Source organism: Micropterus dolomieu, linkage group LG01 (assembly GCF_021292245.1).
Source record: "Micropterus dolomieu isolate WLL.071019.BEF.003 ecotype Adirondacks linkage group LG01, ASM2129224v1, whole genome shotgun sequence".
In the NCBI taxonomy this organism is placed as follows: Eukaryota; Metazoa; Chordata; class Actinopteri; order Centrarchiformes; family Centrarchidae; genus Micropterus; species Micropterus dolomieu.
In genome coordinates this window covers 54,645,493-54,661,307 of record NC_060150.1, presented here as the reverse complement: position 1 = coordinate 54,661,307, position 15,815 = coordinate 54,645,493, and the positions used below count along the sequence as shown (strand labels likewise).

The 15,815-nt window shown below is 39.9% G+C and overlaps 1 protein-coding gene across 2 annotated transcripts; it reads left to right on the top strand.

The window, feature by feature from the left end:
- The first annotated feature begins 2,587 nt into the window (after positions 1–2,587).
- On the top strand, positions 2,588–13,407 carry LOC123970220 (mitoferrin-2-like). 2 transcript variants are annotated; one of them, XM_046048153.1, is made up of 4 exons: positions 2,588–3,125; positions 7,775–8,003; positions 8,723–8,779; positions 10,448–13,407. In XM_046048153.1, the coding sequence occupies exons 1-4, from the start codon at positions 2,784–2,786 to the stop codon at positions 11,038–11,040; spliced, it is 1,221 nt and encodes a 406-aa protein (XP_045904109.1). In that variant the 5' UTR covers positions 2,588–2,783; the 3' UTR covers positions 11,041–13,407. The 2 variants fall into 2 exon arrangements, with proteins under 2 accessions (XP_045904109.1, XP_045904120.1); XM_046048164.1 differs by lacking the exon at positions 2,588–3,125 and adding an exon at positions 3,234–3,370.
- Positions 13,408–15,815: the final 2,408 nt, after the last annotated feature.

Sequence of the window (15,815 nt, the reverse complement as noted above, 5' to 3'; positions counted from 1 at the left end):
GTCTGAAATCTATTTCTTTTTCACTCTTCACTTTGATGTCAGGAATATTGTTTATTTCATATTGACACTGACATTATCATGTATTTCCAGTTATTTAGTTCATATAATAGGTTTGCTATTAAATCTATTCAAATACTGTTCTGATTTAAATGATCGTTTTAAAACGGGCAGATAAAGGCTATAATTCAGAGGAATAAGTAATAAACCTGTTTTACCAACGCTGTTATAATTATTTTAAGGCACACAACGTTTTTTATTAAGTTACTGTAATAATCCTAGTTGAAGTGAAAGGTTTTTAGTCAAATTACATAAAAAATACCAGACCTCGCGATGCCTGAGAAATTTTTCTCCCTCAAACAGCAAGAACGAAGTGAACAGAGCAACTTTAGTTTATCTGTGTGCTGAAGTAAAGTTAGCTGTCGGCACAGTGTTAGTCGGCAGCTAAAGTTACTTCTACAGGCCACACACAGCAGTATACTCAACTACTGTGCTGCTCTCTTTGCGTCTTTCTTGCAAAATACATCCAACAACCCACAACAAGCACGTTGCGGCAAACCCCTCTTACCTGCAGGATCGCAGGTGTCCTGCAGGCAGAGCTGCTGAATCACTAACGGTGTGTGAACTGGAGGGCTCGTCACGGATGAGGTCATCAGGTGAAAGGTCATAATGTAGGTCATTTTATTTTCATTGTACTAATAGTTTGATTTGGCAGGCCTTCACAAAAGGGCAAAGGGCAAAGCACCTGCCCTTTTGCCCTTTGATGCCCAAAGCACACATTGCACCCCCCTCTGCACGTGCATGAAAGTTACTCACCTATTTGAAAGGCATCTGACGAGCCTACATTGAGCAAAATCTTTGACAATGTCCTCAGTAATCCAAAACAATCAGTTTTGTGACCCTCTCCTCCTGTTCTTTTCTCTCCTGTCTCTTCATGAAACTACTTTTATGTGTGAACAGCTCGAATTCCAGCTTGCACGTGTGGTCTGTTAGTCTACTGGTCAGATTTCGCGTTCAGCAGTCTTGTCAATTGTCACATGATCAAATAGAAACTTAAGAAAATTTACATATTACCAAGCAATCATCACTGCATGTGTAGATATGTGACACAAATAGCAAAGAAAATAAGACTAAAATCATTCTGTTGAATCTGTGGAATGTATTTTTTTATATATTTCACTATGTAGCCTACCTTACAGCCTACTGCTACAGACTTTTGTATGTAAAACATACCTACGCCCCTGGATATGCCCAACACTTGCAGTTTGTGCTCATATATTAATTTTTCATAAATTGAAAGGTGATCCTAATAAAATCTAACAGCTTTTGTGAGTCGCAATGTTGGTCTGTTGTTTTGCCCTCCAGGTCGCCGCGCATGTCACGTGACTGAAAACTATGAATACATTTTATTCAACGATGGATTTGAATTTGGGTGTGATTAAAAAGTAACTGTACTGAGCAAGGTGACATTTTTGAGACATTAAAAAATTTGGGAATTTGGAGGGATGATGCATCTTATTATTGACTGACCAGAGACCCCCCTAGGAAGGAAGATGTACTACTGGACTACTGCTATTTATAAAGTATAAATAGTTACATTATCATAGAGAAAGAGCATAGCGTCCTTGGTGATGCGACAACTAAATATGAATTTACACACACACACACACACACACGCGCACACACGATTAACTGGTGTATATAGACTGCAGCCTATAATGGCCTTTAAGTTTGGGCATTTCTTAGAAATTCTTAGAATTTGAAAGGGACCTCGGGCAACACCTGAGGCAACATATGCCAACATGTGGAGACATGAGAACATGCTGTAGAGTATTTGCTATTTTTTTTTTACAGTAGGCAATGATCAAAAAACATTATATAGTTCACCGCCTACAGTAGCCTTAAAGTTTGGAAATTTTAATCAGAAGAACTTAGAATTTGAAGGAACCTGGAGCAACACTTTGTTGCAAAGTTTGAGAGCAATAGAGATGCAGAGCATCCCGTAACCATAATAATTTACTTTCACTTCTTGTGCGCGCACGTGCCAGAGGAGAGGGAGATCCTGTGACTGAGATGACTCTGACCAACGTGCATAAAAATAAATGAGCCTACTTTATATTAGACTTTAGTATATTTCTCACTTTACTTGGTTTGTCGCTGGTCGCTTTTTATAAATAAAGTCGCTGAAAGTCTGAAAAGGGCAGCGGAGACCAAACCATTGTGAAGAATATATGGTGTGGAGTAGATAAGGTTAGGGTCCCTAATAAATTTTACACGATTATGCCTTAAACATATTACAGATAATTAAGTGGAGTTAAGTTAAGTGCTAAGTCCCTATTTCTGATTTTTTATGTTGTTGTTGTGGTTGTGGTTTCAATTCCAACTTGGGACGTCCTATCTAAAACATTTCCCGTCCATGCATGTGACCTCCTGCTGTTATAAAAACTTCCACACCCACCGACGCTGAAACCCCGCCCACTTTACCTGCCCGCCTCATTTTAAGACAGATTTGACCAATTGAAAGTACTGTCGGTGACTGACAGTCAGCCTGTCGAATCAGCTTCAGCTTCTAGCGTGACTCATTGACAAACCCACCAAGGTCCCGCCCGCTGTGCTCCGGGTTCCCGGTCTCGGCTCTCCTCAGCTGCTTACCGCGCAGTAGCAGCGACCCGCCACGACTTTCTCTGGCCGGCTGGGACACTAATACACTGCCGGGAAGACTAACAGCAACGGGCGGGTCGCTGGGGTCGTCGATTTGAGTTGACTTAACGGACTAAACGCTTGGAATGGAAGCGGACGGGTTCGTGTCCCGGCGAACGTCCGTGGAAACACCGGGCGTCGACAGCCGGATCACAAGCGCTGCGGCCGGGGCAGAGTTTCGATGGCTCGGCGACAGGCTCCTGGGCGCAACGGGGGGATTTGTCGGGTCTCTTTCACCGAGAATGGCTGGAGAACAAGACTTTGCCCCGGTGTTGCATCGAGCGACTCCTGAGACCTCGACCTCTGTCGAACCAGACATAGACTATGAAGGGCTGCCTCAGGGAGTAGCCACCAGCACGCACATGCTGGCCGGATCCGTGGCTGGAATCATGGAGCACTGCCTTATGTACCCCATCGATTGTGTCAAGGTATCAAAGCAAATATATAGTTTTATAATACACCGCTTAATTTGAAACTTCCAGGCCCCGCGTATGTCACACTGAAGACGCAGCCACTGGTTGCATAAACCTCAAGCTAATGTAGGCCTTAATACAAGCCTGAGCTCGATTGAGCTTCAAGCTAACAGAGGTCAGCTAACCAACTAACTTAACGTCATCTAAAGAGGAACTAACGCAACACGAAATTGTGTCACTGGAAATCTAAAGACAAATGGGTATGTTTTAAACAGTTAAGCTTGCATTTAGGCAGATGTTTGTACACAAACACACGGTTAGGGTTGGCTTTGACAGTAGCGTCTGGTCCCACTAGCATCCTAACGTTACATACACTAGCATACTAACGTTAGCTAACGTTAAAGCATCAGTTGTCCTTTCTGGCCAACATGCGTGCCTTTAACGGACATTTCTCTCCGCTTCGCTGTACGTTTAATGGTAAACCTTACGTTTCATCGCACCACATTTTCTAACTGAACATATTTTCACAGTTGGATATAGCCACGTAACGTTATCTGTTTGGACATGTCGTTATTATTAACGTTACTAAAGTATCAAACGTAACGTAAGTCAGCTAAACAACGCTGGATATTTGTTTTAAAGCTCATTTGCATTGTTAGACGGGGTTGCGTGATTTGTAGAGACATCACTGAGGATTTCATGTGGCAAAAACTGTCTGAAGGAGTCTATGTGTTCATTATCAAGAGATAGAAGTAGTAGATGATGGGTCATTAGAACAGTGGTCAGCAGTCTTATCAATCAGTCATCTCTATTTACATGCCTAAACTGGCAAAGTGACACAATTAGGTGCATTCAAACAGGTTTGCTATGTATAATTCACTTCATTTAGAGCCGTAGACTGGATACTATTGCCCCACAATGCAGGGCACAACAGAAATTGAGGAGTGTAAGTGTAAGAAACTAACTAAAACCAGTTGGGGACAGTGGTGAAAACAGGAACATGGGGGAGTGGTCTTAGGGAAATGTTTTGCTTACATTTGTTGGTTTATGTTTATTATTTCCTGTTGTACAAAATTGAAAAAAACATTCATTTCCCCATACACGAATTGTGAAAACATCATACTATGACTACTTTTGCCAAACTCTTTTGGACTGAGACTGTACTTCCCTTTTCACCAAGGACCCATGAATTAGAATTAGAAATAACTATTTAAAATGCAGTTGTTGACATTAAGACCAAATTTTACTCTTGATGTCTAAAACTGCTTGTTCTTTATATTAGTGCTCTTTATCCAGACTGTTATGCTTCTTGGGTTTTATCAGAAGACAAAGAACAAACTCGTTCTCAGGGCTTTCCTCGAGCAAGCGGGCGATCACACAAAGCCCTAGTTCACTACAAATTCCCTGATATTAGCTCCTCCAGTTCATAGCATTTTTTAGGCAAAGTTGCCTTGAACTTGATTACCCCTGTATTCACAAGATCAAGTTCCATTACAAATCTTTGCATCAGAGTCACATCATGCATAGCAGATCATCTTTTGAGGATTCTCAGATGTCACAAAATAGTGTTTTAATTCACCAGGACAGAACATAGTTATTTGTAATTCTCATTCACTATGTCTGTGTCACATAACTCCCATTGCGTTTTACTATCGGCAGTGTGAGTAAAAGTTGTGTTTTTGTATATATTAAGATATATTAAATTATTGTTCTTTGTCATATTACAATACGCAGATATCGTAATTTTAATTGGTCACACTGTGATTATGACTTGTTAAAATGTATTGATGTGAATGTTTGGACTTGTGAAAAGCAAAGGAAGTGTAACATTTTATGTGAAAGCAACATACCAAGTACAAATGTTCAAATCAGTTCCTCAATCTTAGTGAGTCTTAAACAAAAAAATAGCAAGATTAAACCTTAATCCAAAAAAATCAAGCTAAATCCCCCACCTGGCTGTATGTTCGGTTATGAATTCTCTATCAAACAAAAATCTTCGTGGTTGAAGTTTTGGCAAGCATTGGTGCCCTTGTAACTGGACATCATGAATCTAAATTAATTTAGTTAACAAATGATGAGGTTTTAAAGTAAACTGTAGGTGTTGCTTGTAAAGTAAAAAAAATAGATTTTTATTTTTACTTTTCTGTTCTCCCTTCGATCCACACTGTGATGTCTGTTTCAGTCACAAAGATGAGGTAGAAGGAGGAACTGTATTACAGTTTTGTGGGCGAAAATCTTTTAAGTAAAGGAAGTCAGTTTGATTTTTTTATTACACTTATGTCTTGCAGATAACTTCCTCTACCCTGAGAATTCTCTATTTTCACAATCTTAGTTTCCTGTTGCTGTCACAGCAGATTGGCCATCATCTATATCTTCTTCATTCCTTCCACTAATTCCAGACTCTGTTTCCTCATTGCTGGAAGGTCAATGTTAAAGGTGCTTAAGCAATGTTTCCTTAATCTCTTCTGTTCGTACCTTTCAGTTGTGCCGCACCTCTGACCAAATCCAACAGCTGTGTCTTACTATACTGGCCGCACCTTGAATCTATTCCTTCATCACTAAAGCGAGAACTTCAACCTTTTTGGACTTTATGGACAGTTTAAAAAAAACAAGAGGATCTTAATTTATGCCGCAGAGCCAGAGATAGTCTTTTTTTTATTCCACACATTCTGCCTACTTGTCAAACCCTGGCGCCTACATTACTTACAGTGTAACCTGACCGCTGGCACTTCGGTGTGAAAAGATGTCTTTGTCAAAAGTTGATTTGGGTAGACAAAAATCTGTTTTTGTATCTATGACTGATTAGCATCACTAAACCGAACACTGCTCTGCCAAACATTAGATTGGATTAAAAACAAAATGCGTCTACGCTACTTATACACGCTACACACTAAAATACAGACTTAATTGTTTAAAACTCAGCAGGAAGCTAATACCTCTCCCTGCTAATACGACATACATTGAAAATTGATGTGACAGTGAGTTCTGTAAAGACACCCGTCATGTTCAGCGACAGTGACCGTAGATTGTGACTGTATCATTGTTTTGGTCTCAGAGGCAAAGGCAAACTTTCGCCATGCAGGAAGGCTGTAACTGAAATACTTGTACACAACAAGATACCAAGTTTGACAATGTATAGTACATTTTGAAGGCAGAAAAATCTTGGGCGGCAGGTACCAAACATGTTGTAGTTACAGTGTCAAGTACTACGTCTATTTAACATGCTCTCACTTACTAATACATAACACTAAATGTCACACGCGTGAGTTTCAGACTCCATCTTGATTGTCTTTTAGCTGCTGTTTGTATGACTGAGGTCCTCCCATGATTTTTATTTTTGTTTGCATTACAATAAAGGTACATGTTTAATTTTTATTTGAACATCCATAGACCTGCGACTGTGTTGTTTCAGTTGGCCTTTTCTTTATTCATTTTCCTCCCAGTGTTGTAGTTCTCTACATTGACTTCTTCACATGGGTTGTACCATGTGAAGAAGTGACATGAACACAAAGCCCTTTTGTATTGTTTTTTTGTTCACTGACACCTGATTCTGTTTTTGGTGGAACAGTCTGGCTCTCTCAGTCATGTGTCTCATCGCTTGGCACTTCAAAAAAAACCCAAAACACCAGACTTGAATACACTGAGGATGACTGAGCACATTCCATGTTAGTTATCATTTCCCAGAAGCAGGGAGTGGAAATGTCCTCGTAGGGCTCCAGGAGGCAGCCGTGCTCCCTCCCCTGCTGTAAATATTTATCCCTGAAGGGAGGGTGTATGCACGGGTAATTCACTTATTGCATGTTATGAAAAGTTTGAGGATTGCGCCATCTTTGTGTGGACCTTTTGGAATTTTCATTTCTCTGGTGTGCCGTCTCTTTACCCATGCACACAGCCGCAACCGTGCAAACGGTACTGCCTATCAGAGCAATGAGCAACACAAGTGGTAGGTCGAGCGTTTTAATCTGCACCACTTCCTGACAGTCATAAAGTTGGTATGATTTCTAGTTGATGGGCTGTCAGGGCGAGATGTCGACACTGATATGAAACGGCTGCCTGCCTTGGTCACACGAGCCTCAGTGTATTATGGTAATAAGAGTTTTATTTGTCAGGGTCCCGACAGTGTCGGTGCCTAAAATTAGATTAAAGGTTCCAGCTGAAGGCTTTGGCAAAGATCCTCTCTTGCCTTGTTTGCTTTCCTACACACCTTTTTTAAAGATATGCAAGTGGGCACTAGTCAAATTTAACTTAAAAATATCTTGTGATTAAAATTGGGGCTTAATAATCACATGTTGGTGATGCTTCTTCTGTTTCAACATTAAATAAAAACCTTTTGTATTCCTCTCAATAGTATAGTTATAATTTCTGTCTGTATCTTTTGTACCTCGCTCTTACAAGATTATCTGGTTGTTTGTGTATTATCAGGACAGTTGACATCCCGACCTTTGAACTCCTGATTTTTGCCTGCATGATGTTGGAAATGCAAATTGTTCTGTTCTCATTGTAAGATTTTCTTTGTAAGAACATCAGATACCTGGTGAAAAGAATTGACTAGCTCTGTTTACTTGGGAATTATGACTGTAAACTCTGCTGACTATCCATGAACATAATTTGGATTCATATCTAATTTGAATTAAAAGTGTCTCTCTTTATTTCTCTCATCCCAGACCCGCATGCAGAGCCTTCACCCTGAGCCGGGAGCCCGCTACAGGAACGTAATGGACGCCCTGCGGCAGATTGTGCGGACTGAGGGTGTGTGGCGGCCAATCAGAGGTGTGAATGTGCTGGCGGTGGGGGCGGGGCCTGCCCACGCTCTCTACTTTGCCTGCTATGAGAAGATCAAGTTCTCGCTCAGTGATGCCATTCACCCTGGAGCCAATAGCCACTTTGCTAATGGTAAGATGCCTACTGACAGACACACACAGACCTAAATAAAAATGTTTATGATTCTCAAATTAACTTATTTACTATATATGCAGTTTAATGTTGCTAAATAGTAGATTAATTCGGCACATATGTTGCAACTCAACAACTCATTTAAATGCATATGCTTAAAAATAAGTTTCATTTTGGTGATAACGGAGAAGGAGGGCTCAACGTTAAACTTTTTTGTCGGTTTGAAACTTATTGGCCCGAAGACAATTTTTACTGGCCCTCCTTTCAAACGTTATGTATCAATGTTATAACAAAACCAAAGACTTATAAGTTACGTTATACTGTTAACATGTTTAATCGGTTATTAAATACATCCTGGATATAAAAAAAACTAAACTAAAAACATCACAGTTAAATTGTAAAAAATAAAAAGGTTAACAAAACAATGTACTTTTAAAACAAAACATACTAACAGACTCAAACATGACGTGCTCTCTCTCCTGCTGTCAGCCATTTAGTAAAAATAAAATTAGAGAGCATGCAGTTTTAAGCGCCATGAGCAGCAAAGCAACTGCAGGAGTTTCTGATTGGGCCAGTGAGTTGCTAGTTCAACTGCCCCGACGTCTTTTTACTGGCCCCAGGCCATCAGGCCACCGTTATTGCCGAGCCCTGGAGGGGAAACTTGATCTCGTCGTGGTTGAGGCTTTAACTTCCTCTTCACGGTTTTCTCTGTTCTGCAGGAGTGGCGGGCTGCATGGCCACAGTGCTGCACGATGCCATCATGAACCCAGCTGAAGGTAAAACCTCCTCTTCTTGGCTTATGACAGCTCACCTGAGTCTCTCTCTTTCTCACACACACACACACACGCACACACACACACACACACACACACACACACACACACACACACACACACACACACACACACACACACAGACATGTGCCTACATTCTGCACAGTGAAGACTTGCTGTTGGTCTATTTATAGAATCTCTCAACCTCCTCAAGACCATTATGAAAAATCCTGATGGTGCTATTCTACCATCAGGACACTTGGTGGAGCTACAGACTCAGCTGTGACCTGGAAGCCTAAATGTTTATGCAACAAACAAATCAGTCTATCAGCAGCATAATTGAAAAAATAAATAATAATAGTTATTATAAAAAGTTATAATAAATAACTTGAAATGTATATTTATAAAATAACAGTGTTTCCCGTTAATTAACGAGACCACGGCGGCCCGCCACAGTCTCAAATTGAAACAAAAATATTTTTACACATCTCATAATTACATTTCAGACCTCCAATGTTGTGTTTTGAGCCGCTGCTCAGCGCTGCTGTAAGCTCGCACGCTCGCACACTTTGGCATTCGACTCGAGACAACCACTTTTCTTTCAAGGTAACTACGGTAACGTTAACGGTCTGTTTCTGTCACTTGTCTGTGAGAAGGCGTTTAAGCTAGCCGCACCTAAATTTGGAGTGCACACGTATTCAAGCCTTTATGGTAAGTGAAACGGCCCAGTGCGAGCTGACAGGCAGGTTAGCGACTTAATCCTGTCAAGTGCTGCAGTATGAGAGTCCTACCTGAAGAGAGGCTGTGAAGTCTTCATGTTACGCCATACAAGAACCACATACAACATTATTATTTTTTTTTAAGGTCCGGTTTTTAAACTAAGGCGTCTATACAGTATGTAAATAAGATTAATTGGATTATATTCACAGTGTCCAAAGTAAAAAAACAACAAAATGTTAGGGAAATTACTTATTCTATTTTCTATTCTTTGATTTTGGGTTTTTTGGAAAAACATTAAATAAATTAGTTGACTTTTGTTGCTTTTTCATCACCATTTATAGCTATACAATGGGTTTATGATCAAATAGTTTATTAGACCACAACATTGTTTACAAGCAAGTTCTTCATAGATAGCCTCTTAATTTTGCACCAAATTATTGCATTTAACTTAAAAATGTACAAATTTTTCTTCTGGGGGGGGGGGGCATGTCCCTGGACCCCCGAGAGAGTCCAAGGCCCACCCACCATAGTCTCTTCAAATCCTGTGGGAAACACAGAATAATTAAGTTTATTACTCATCAACGTTATGTATTTGGCCAAAGTTAAGATTTACAGCTTTTGTTAAAGCTAATAAAACGAATCCTATTCGAAACCTATTCATAATTCAGGTAATTTAAAAAAAAAACTATTGTTTAATTGATAACTGATTGTTTTCAGCCTATTTATGGAACTTTTGTCCCACTCATTCCACCCATTGTTACTACTTTTGGTATTAAGAAAACAAATGATGTTTTTGAGACAAAGTCTGGTAATACTTCTTCCTTTCTAGTGGTCTTTTCTTCCTCCCAGTTCTTGATTTCAGTTCCCTTTCTGAATGTGGAATCATGTAAAATATATTCCTGACGTTTTTCATTCTTAATTTCCTCTTCTACCTCTCTTTGTCTCTTTCAGTTGTGAAACAGCGAATGCAGATGTTTAACTCTCCTTATCGTGGCGTGCTTGACTGTATGGGGTCTTTGTTGAGGCACGAGGGCCCAGCCGCTTTCTATCGCAGCTACACCACCCAGCTGACTATGAACGTGCCCTTCCAGGCGTTCCACTTCATGACCTACGAGTACCTCCAGGAGCTCCTCAACCCCCACAGACAGTACAACCCTTCCTCTCATGTTGTGTCCGGCGCGTTGGCTGGAGCCTTGGCCGCCGCTGTTACCACTCCCCTCGACGTCTGCAAGACCCTCCTCAACACACAGGAGGCTCAGGCCATACATGTGATCCAGGCTGAGGCAGCGACGGCGGCCGGAGCGGTGGGAGCAGCTACTGCTTCAGCCCCTGTCAGTCGCCACATCTCTGGTCTGGGCGAGGCTTTTCGGACTGTGTACAGGACGGGAGGCATGCCGGCCTTTTTCAAAGGGGTCCAAGCCCGGGTCATTTACCAGATGCCCTCTACAGCCATCAGCTGGTCCGTCTATGAGTTCTTCAAATACATAATCACCAAGCGCCAGCATGAGAGAAGGCTGCGTGGAGATCGTGATGGAGACAAATAAACACATGGCGTTGCGATTGGGTATCGGCAACACAAAGGTTTATTGCACCGCACCGATCGCTGATATCGGTATTGATTTCTAAACCCCTGAAGGTTTGAAAAGCTCCAGAATTTTACATTCTTTGAGCAAAAAGAATACTTTTATTTTGTTTATTGAGATAGGCTCAGTCCGATCTAGTTCATAGCAGGTGGAGATGTGTACAACTGTTAGGAGACAGCTTGTCTTGAATACTTCATTATTACATGTGGGGTTGACAAAATGTCCATCAGTACCCATCAGTAAGAGAAGGGCCTTGAAATTTAGACAGGAAGTCCTGGTGTCCTAAACTCGCCTCACTAAGTAGTAAATGCTCTAACTATTTTTCACTTTAGTGTTCCACTTGATAAACTCCCTGTATTCGCTTTCAAAGAGTAAATTATTTAAGGAAGTAAAAGTAAAGTTGATTTTGGCAACTTGAACAAAGAAAAGTTCACTTCCCTTCAGCCACCTACAGTGCAGTTTGTTTGTGTTTAGACTGTTTTGTTTTGGCCTTGAACTTAAGTACATTGGATGAAATAACTGACTCTGAGGTTAAAGTGCTGACTTTGAGCTTTAATTTAAGTGTTTACATTCACTTCCAATGAACTGTGTAGAAATGGTAGCATTCTTTATACATACCCCCAAATGGATAAATGGGAACGCACTCAAATACCCTTAAAGCTGAAAGTCCACACTGTAACCTCATAGTTACAACCCACCGTGTTTAAGCACAGAGCCAAAACAAAAATGTATCCTTATCCAAGCACTTAAAAACTGCACTGTAAACTGGGTTAATACCCCTCTGAACTGTTGCACTTCTGGAAGGTATTACTACCATATCACTTCTGACCACAGGGGGGTGCACAGCTCAACTGCTATACCAAGCAATGGGAAACAACTGGTGGTTACAATAATCAGCAATATCAGATTAGTTTGAGTGGAGTGTTACTGTACACCAGCACAGGTATTCAGAAGAAGGAACAAAACATTTAAGTTACGAGAGTTTGTTTTAAATTTAAAAAAAAATTGTCACGGTAACGCATACCCTGTAATTTTTATATTTTAAAATTAGCTTTGGATAGAAAACACTCAAGTATTCAATACTTGAGTGGAGCAGGTATGTGTGTGTTACAGTGACTGGATGAATGGAAATTCATAGAGCTCAGTGGTGAATGAGCAGATTTGATCTCAACACAGCCTAACTTAGTTATCCACTTTGTGTCCTTCCTTCAAAGGTAAAACACAGTAACGTGAAGTTGGGCCAAAATAATGTACCGTTTTCCCCCTCCCGGTTAGCATCAGACCACAGTAAGATTTTCTTTGAAGGACAATATGAAAGAATTTATTTCATTAACAATGTCAGTACTTCAATATCTTCGAGTGCTGTCAAATCGACGCACACCTGAAGGCTGCAGATAATCTAAAACAACATATCCATCATATGGAAGATGCCACATACTGTGTCTGAAACATTTAATGCAGACAAATGTAGACGCGCACACAAACTGGAACTTTTCAGTGTTTATAAACTAAGGATTTTTCTCCATATTTAAGAGTTTTGGAACAAAATATTTTATTACAGACAGAACAAAACAGGCTAAAGTATGCACCGTAGACTGTCACTTTTTTGTTATAGTGTTGTTATTTTAAACCGCACAGCATCCTAGCACTTAGTAGCAACTTATTTTGTCATTGTTAGGATAAAAGAAGTAAGGTTGACATTAAAAGAAGTGCAGAGTAACTACTTCTACACATGCCTTCAATTAGCCGCCATACATCCGACGCACAACTACTACAAAGCGATCCTCAGATAGAGATGTAATATTGTGTATTGAAGCCATAAAATAGGATGAAATTGTACATAGTAAATATATATAGATAGACCCAAACTCTCTAACCAGCTAAGTTTTGATGCTAACCTGTATGTTGAATTATACAAATATGAAACTGTACAAGTTTTATCAAGAACGCGCTGTAAAAATTCAGGTTTTTGTAGAAAGCGCCCGAAATCCTCACCTGGAAGGTAGCAACAAAGGAAAACCTGGATTTTTTAAAATTCAGACAAGACGGTATGTGTGAGGAAATAATTCACTGGGCAAAGAGTATTTAAAGAAAATATTGTACGAGTTTAACTCATGTGAAGCCAACTTTCAAGGTTGGGAAACCAAAGACTGAGAGCAAAGAAGAGAGAAACTGGTGGTTTGTCAGATCACGACACTAATGTGAAATGCCTGAACATTGAGAGCGACACCTGTATTTTGTGAATTGTAAATAAACTCGCTAAGGCAGCTCCTCGCAGAAGCAGGGTCTTCTCTTGGTGCTGGCTCTCCAAGCGCTGACAGAACTTAACTATGTCTAGTTGTTTTCTTTTCCCTCTCCTTTCTTTCTGTCCAAATGATGCAACAAAATGAGGTACTTGAAATAATAACATATCGAACGAGAACGTAGAGAAATTGACACGTTTGATTGAACTTTTTGAATAATTGGAGAGGTAGCGTGGATGCAGCTGGATGTTTACTGCCCAGCGATGGCAGATTTATTTTCCCTCAAGAATCCTTTGGTTTTTTTTATTTGTTTGTTTCCCTAAACTCGCAGCGGATTATAATACATGTAACAATTTATCTCTGCTAGAAGCTTACTACTCGGACACAAATGTTTTACTTTATCCCAAAAACAACACTTTGTAAAGCACAAAGCATTTAGTTAAAAACTGCTGTGGGAGCAAACTGAGTTGAGAAGGTTAGGCTCTTTAGAAATTTTTAATATTAATATCCGAAACAATTACTCGATTAAATGATTGTCAGAAAATGAAGGGTTTATCAAGCAAAATAGTCAAAGATTACTCCAGCTTTTACATTCCAAGGATTTGCTGCTGTTCTTTATTGTACGTGATAATAAATGTAATATGTTTGGGGTTTTTTGATTGTTGGAGGATAAAAGGAGCAATTAGATGATGTTGACGAAATTCTGATGAGCATTGATCACTTTTTTCTGAGATTTTATGCTAAATGATAAATGGGAATGTATACTAAAATTATACTTTTTTCAATACATAAGTTAACATGAATGACGTCTAATGTTCAACATTTTTAAATCTTCTGTTAACTCAAACAGCCATACAAGAACTTTTGCTTAAACAACTTTATTATTTTTTTATTTAATCCAAATTTAAACCTAGCGAGTAAAAAAGAAAAACACTTTATCAAATCTTACCAGTCATTTAATTTTTTATTTGGGCAGCACCCTAAGAGTGTTGAGGTATGATACATTACCTTAGCAATGAATTATACTTTGGCATCAGACACTGTTAACAGATAAACATGTGAAAGACAGCCAACTAAAGTATTATGCAGGTGTCAGAACCAACCAGCAGGAGTCGCTAATATAGGTGCAACCATGAAACAGGCCACAAAGACTGCCTAATCTCTTGGTTGGCGCAGGCACAGCAATGTTAAGATAACTAATAAGAATGATGGACAACACTACAAAGATAAGACCCAGACTGTAAAAAACACTAGATTTACAGTAGCTGATGTCACTGATAATATAAACTTTCACAATAGTTATGTGTTTTGCTCAACGCAGGAAACATCTTGATGGAAACTAGGCCAGAGGTGAGACAATCTTTTTAATCATTATATAAACACTAAATCTTTTAATTCAAGGTATTGTTCTAAGGCTTTTATTAAGATGCTTCAGGGTGGTGAAGATTTGCTTTGTTCTGTTTTATATTATTGTATATTTAGTTCATCAAGTTTGAGACGTCACCTTGGGCTCTGAACTTGTGAGATGGGTCATTTGCATGTTACAGACCAAATAAATAATACAGTAACGGGTGAAAATAATTGATCAGTTAATCAGTAACACAAATAATCAGTAGTTTTGTCACTATAACAAAATTCAGCATTCATGAACTCAGTTCATCTTAAGATCTCAAAATTAGATCTCAAACTCAATTGGATGTACCTGACTAATTAAAGGTTGTATTTTTGACTTATTTTCTAATCACAAATTATTTCTAATCATATCTAAGTCCAAGCATAAAAAAGTCATGATGTCATAACAAATAAAAACTATGATGACTCAGTTGGGGCAGAACAGCAAATGCTTTGGTTGAGATTACAAAATAATTATTTAGGTTCCTCTCAGGCCTCCCGCAGATAAAGTGGCCATTGCAGTTTTCTGTAGAGATAAAGCTTCCATGCTGCCTGGTTGGAAGCTGACAGGCCTCCACTGAGAGACACAAGCCGACTGACAGAAGCAGCACCTCCACCTTCCCTCTGCAGAGATCGTGTTTCACTCGATGCCCCGTGTTTGTTGTCATTCCCTGCGGCCTACAAGCTAAAATGTTGTCTTTCATGTCTCCCATCTAACTTCAACCCCCAGCCACCCCTTTCTTCCCTCTGTTGTCCTTTGTGCTCTGAAACGTAAGACGATCCATTTAGTTGGACAGGAAGGTCTTGGCAAGTGAGGTCAGGCCCTCGTCTGGAGGGCGCATGGCAGCAGGTCTGGTCAGAGCCAAGGTCAACACCAGGCGTGTGTGTGCAGATGAAATACAAAGACGAATGAGATGACAGAAAACCCAACTCACATTCTGCATATCCCTCTGCCTACCCAGAGAATAAATGTGAGTATGTGGAGCTGAAAAAGACAGAAGAAGAAGAGCTTTGAAACCAACACACTTCCCTGCGACCCTCTCAGTTTGATAAATGGTGTTTCCTTGTTGTTTAAATGTGGGACGACTTTCTAATCTCTCC

Bases quoted from the DNA above. Each gene is read 5' to 3' on its own strand.
- LOC123970220 (XM_046048153.1), top strand. From the start codon at position 2,784: ATGGAAGCGGACGGGTTCGTGTCCCGGCGAACGTCCGTGGAAACACCG. The intron at 3,126-7,774 runs GTATCAAAGCAA...CTCTCATCCCAG, and splicing joins ACCCCATCGATTGTGTCAAG to ACCCGCATGCAGAGCCTTCA. The intron at 8,004-8,722 runs GTAAGATGCCTA...TCTGTTCTGCAG, and splicing joins CAATAGCCACTTTGCTAATG to GAGTGGCGGGCTGCATGGCC.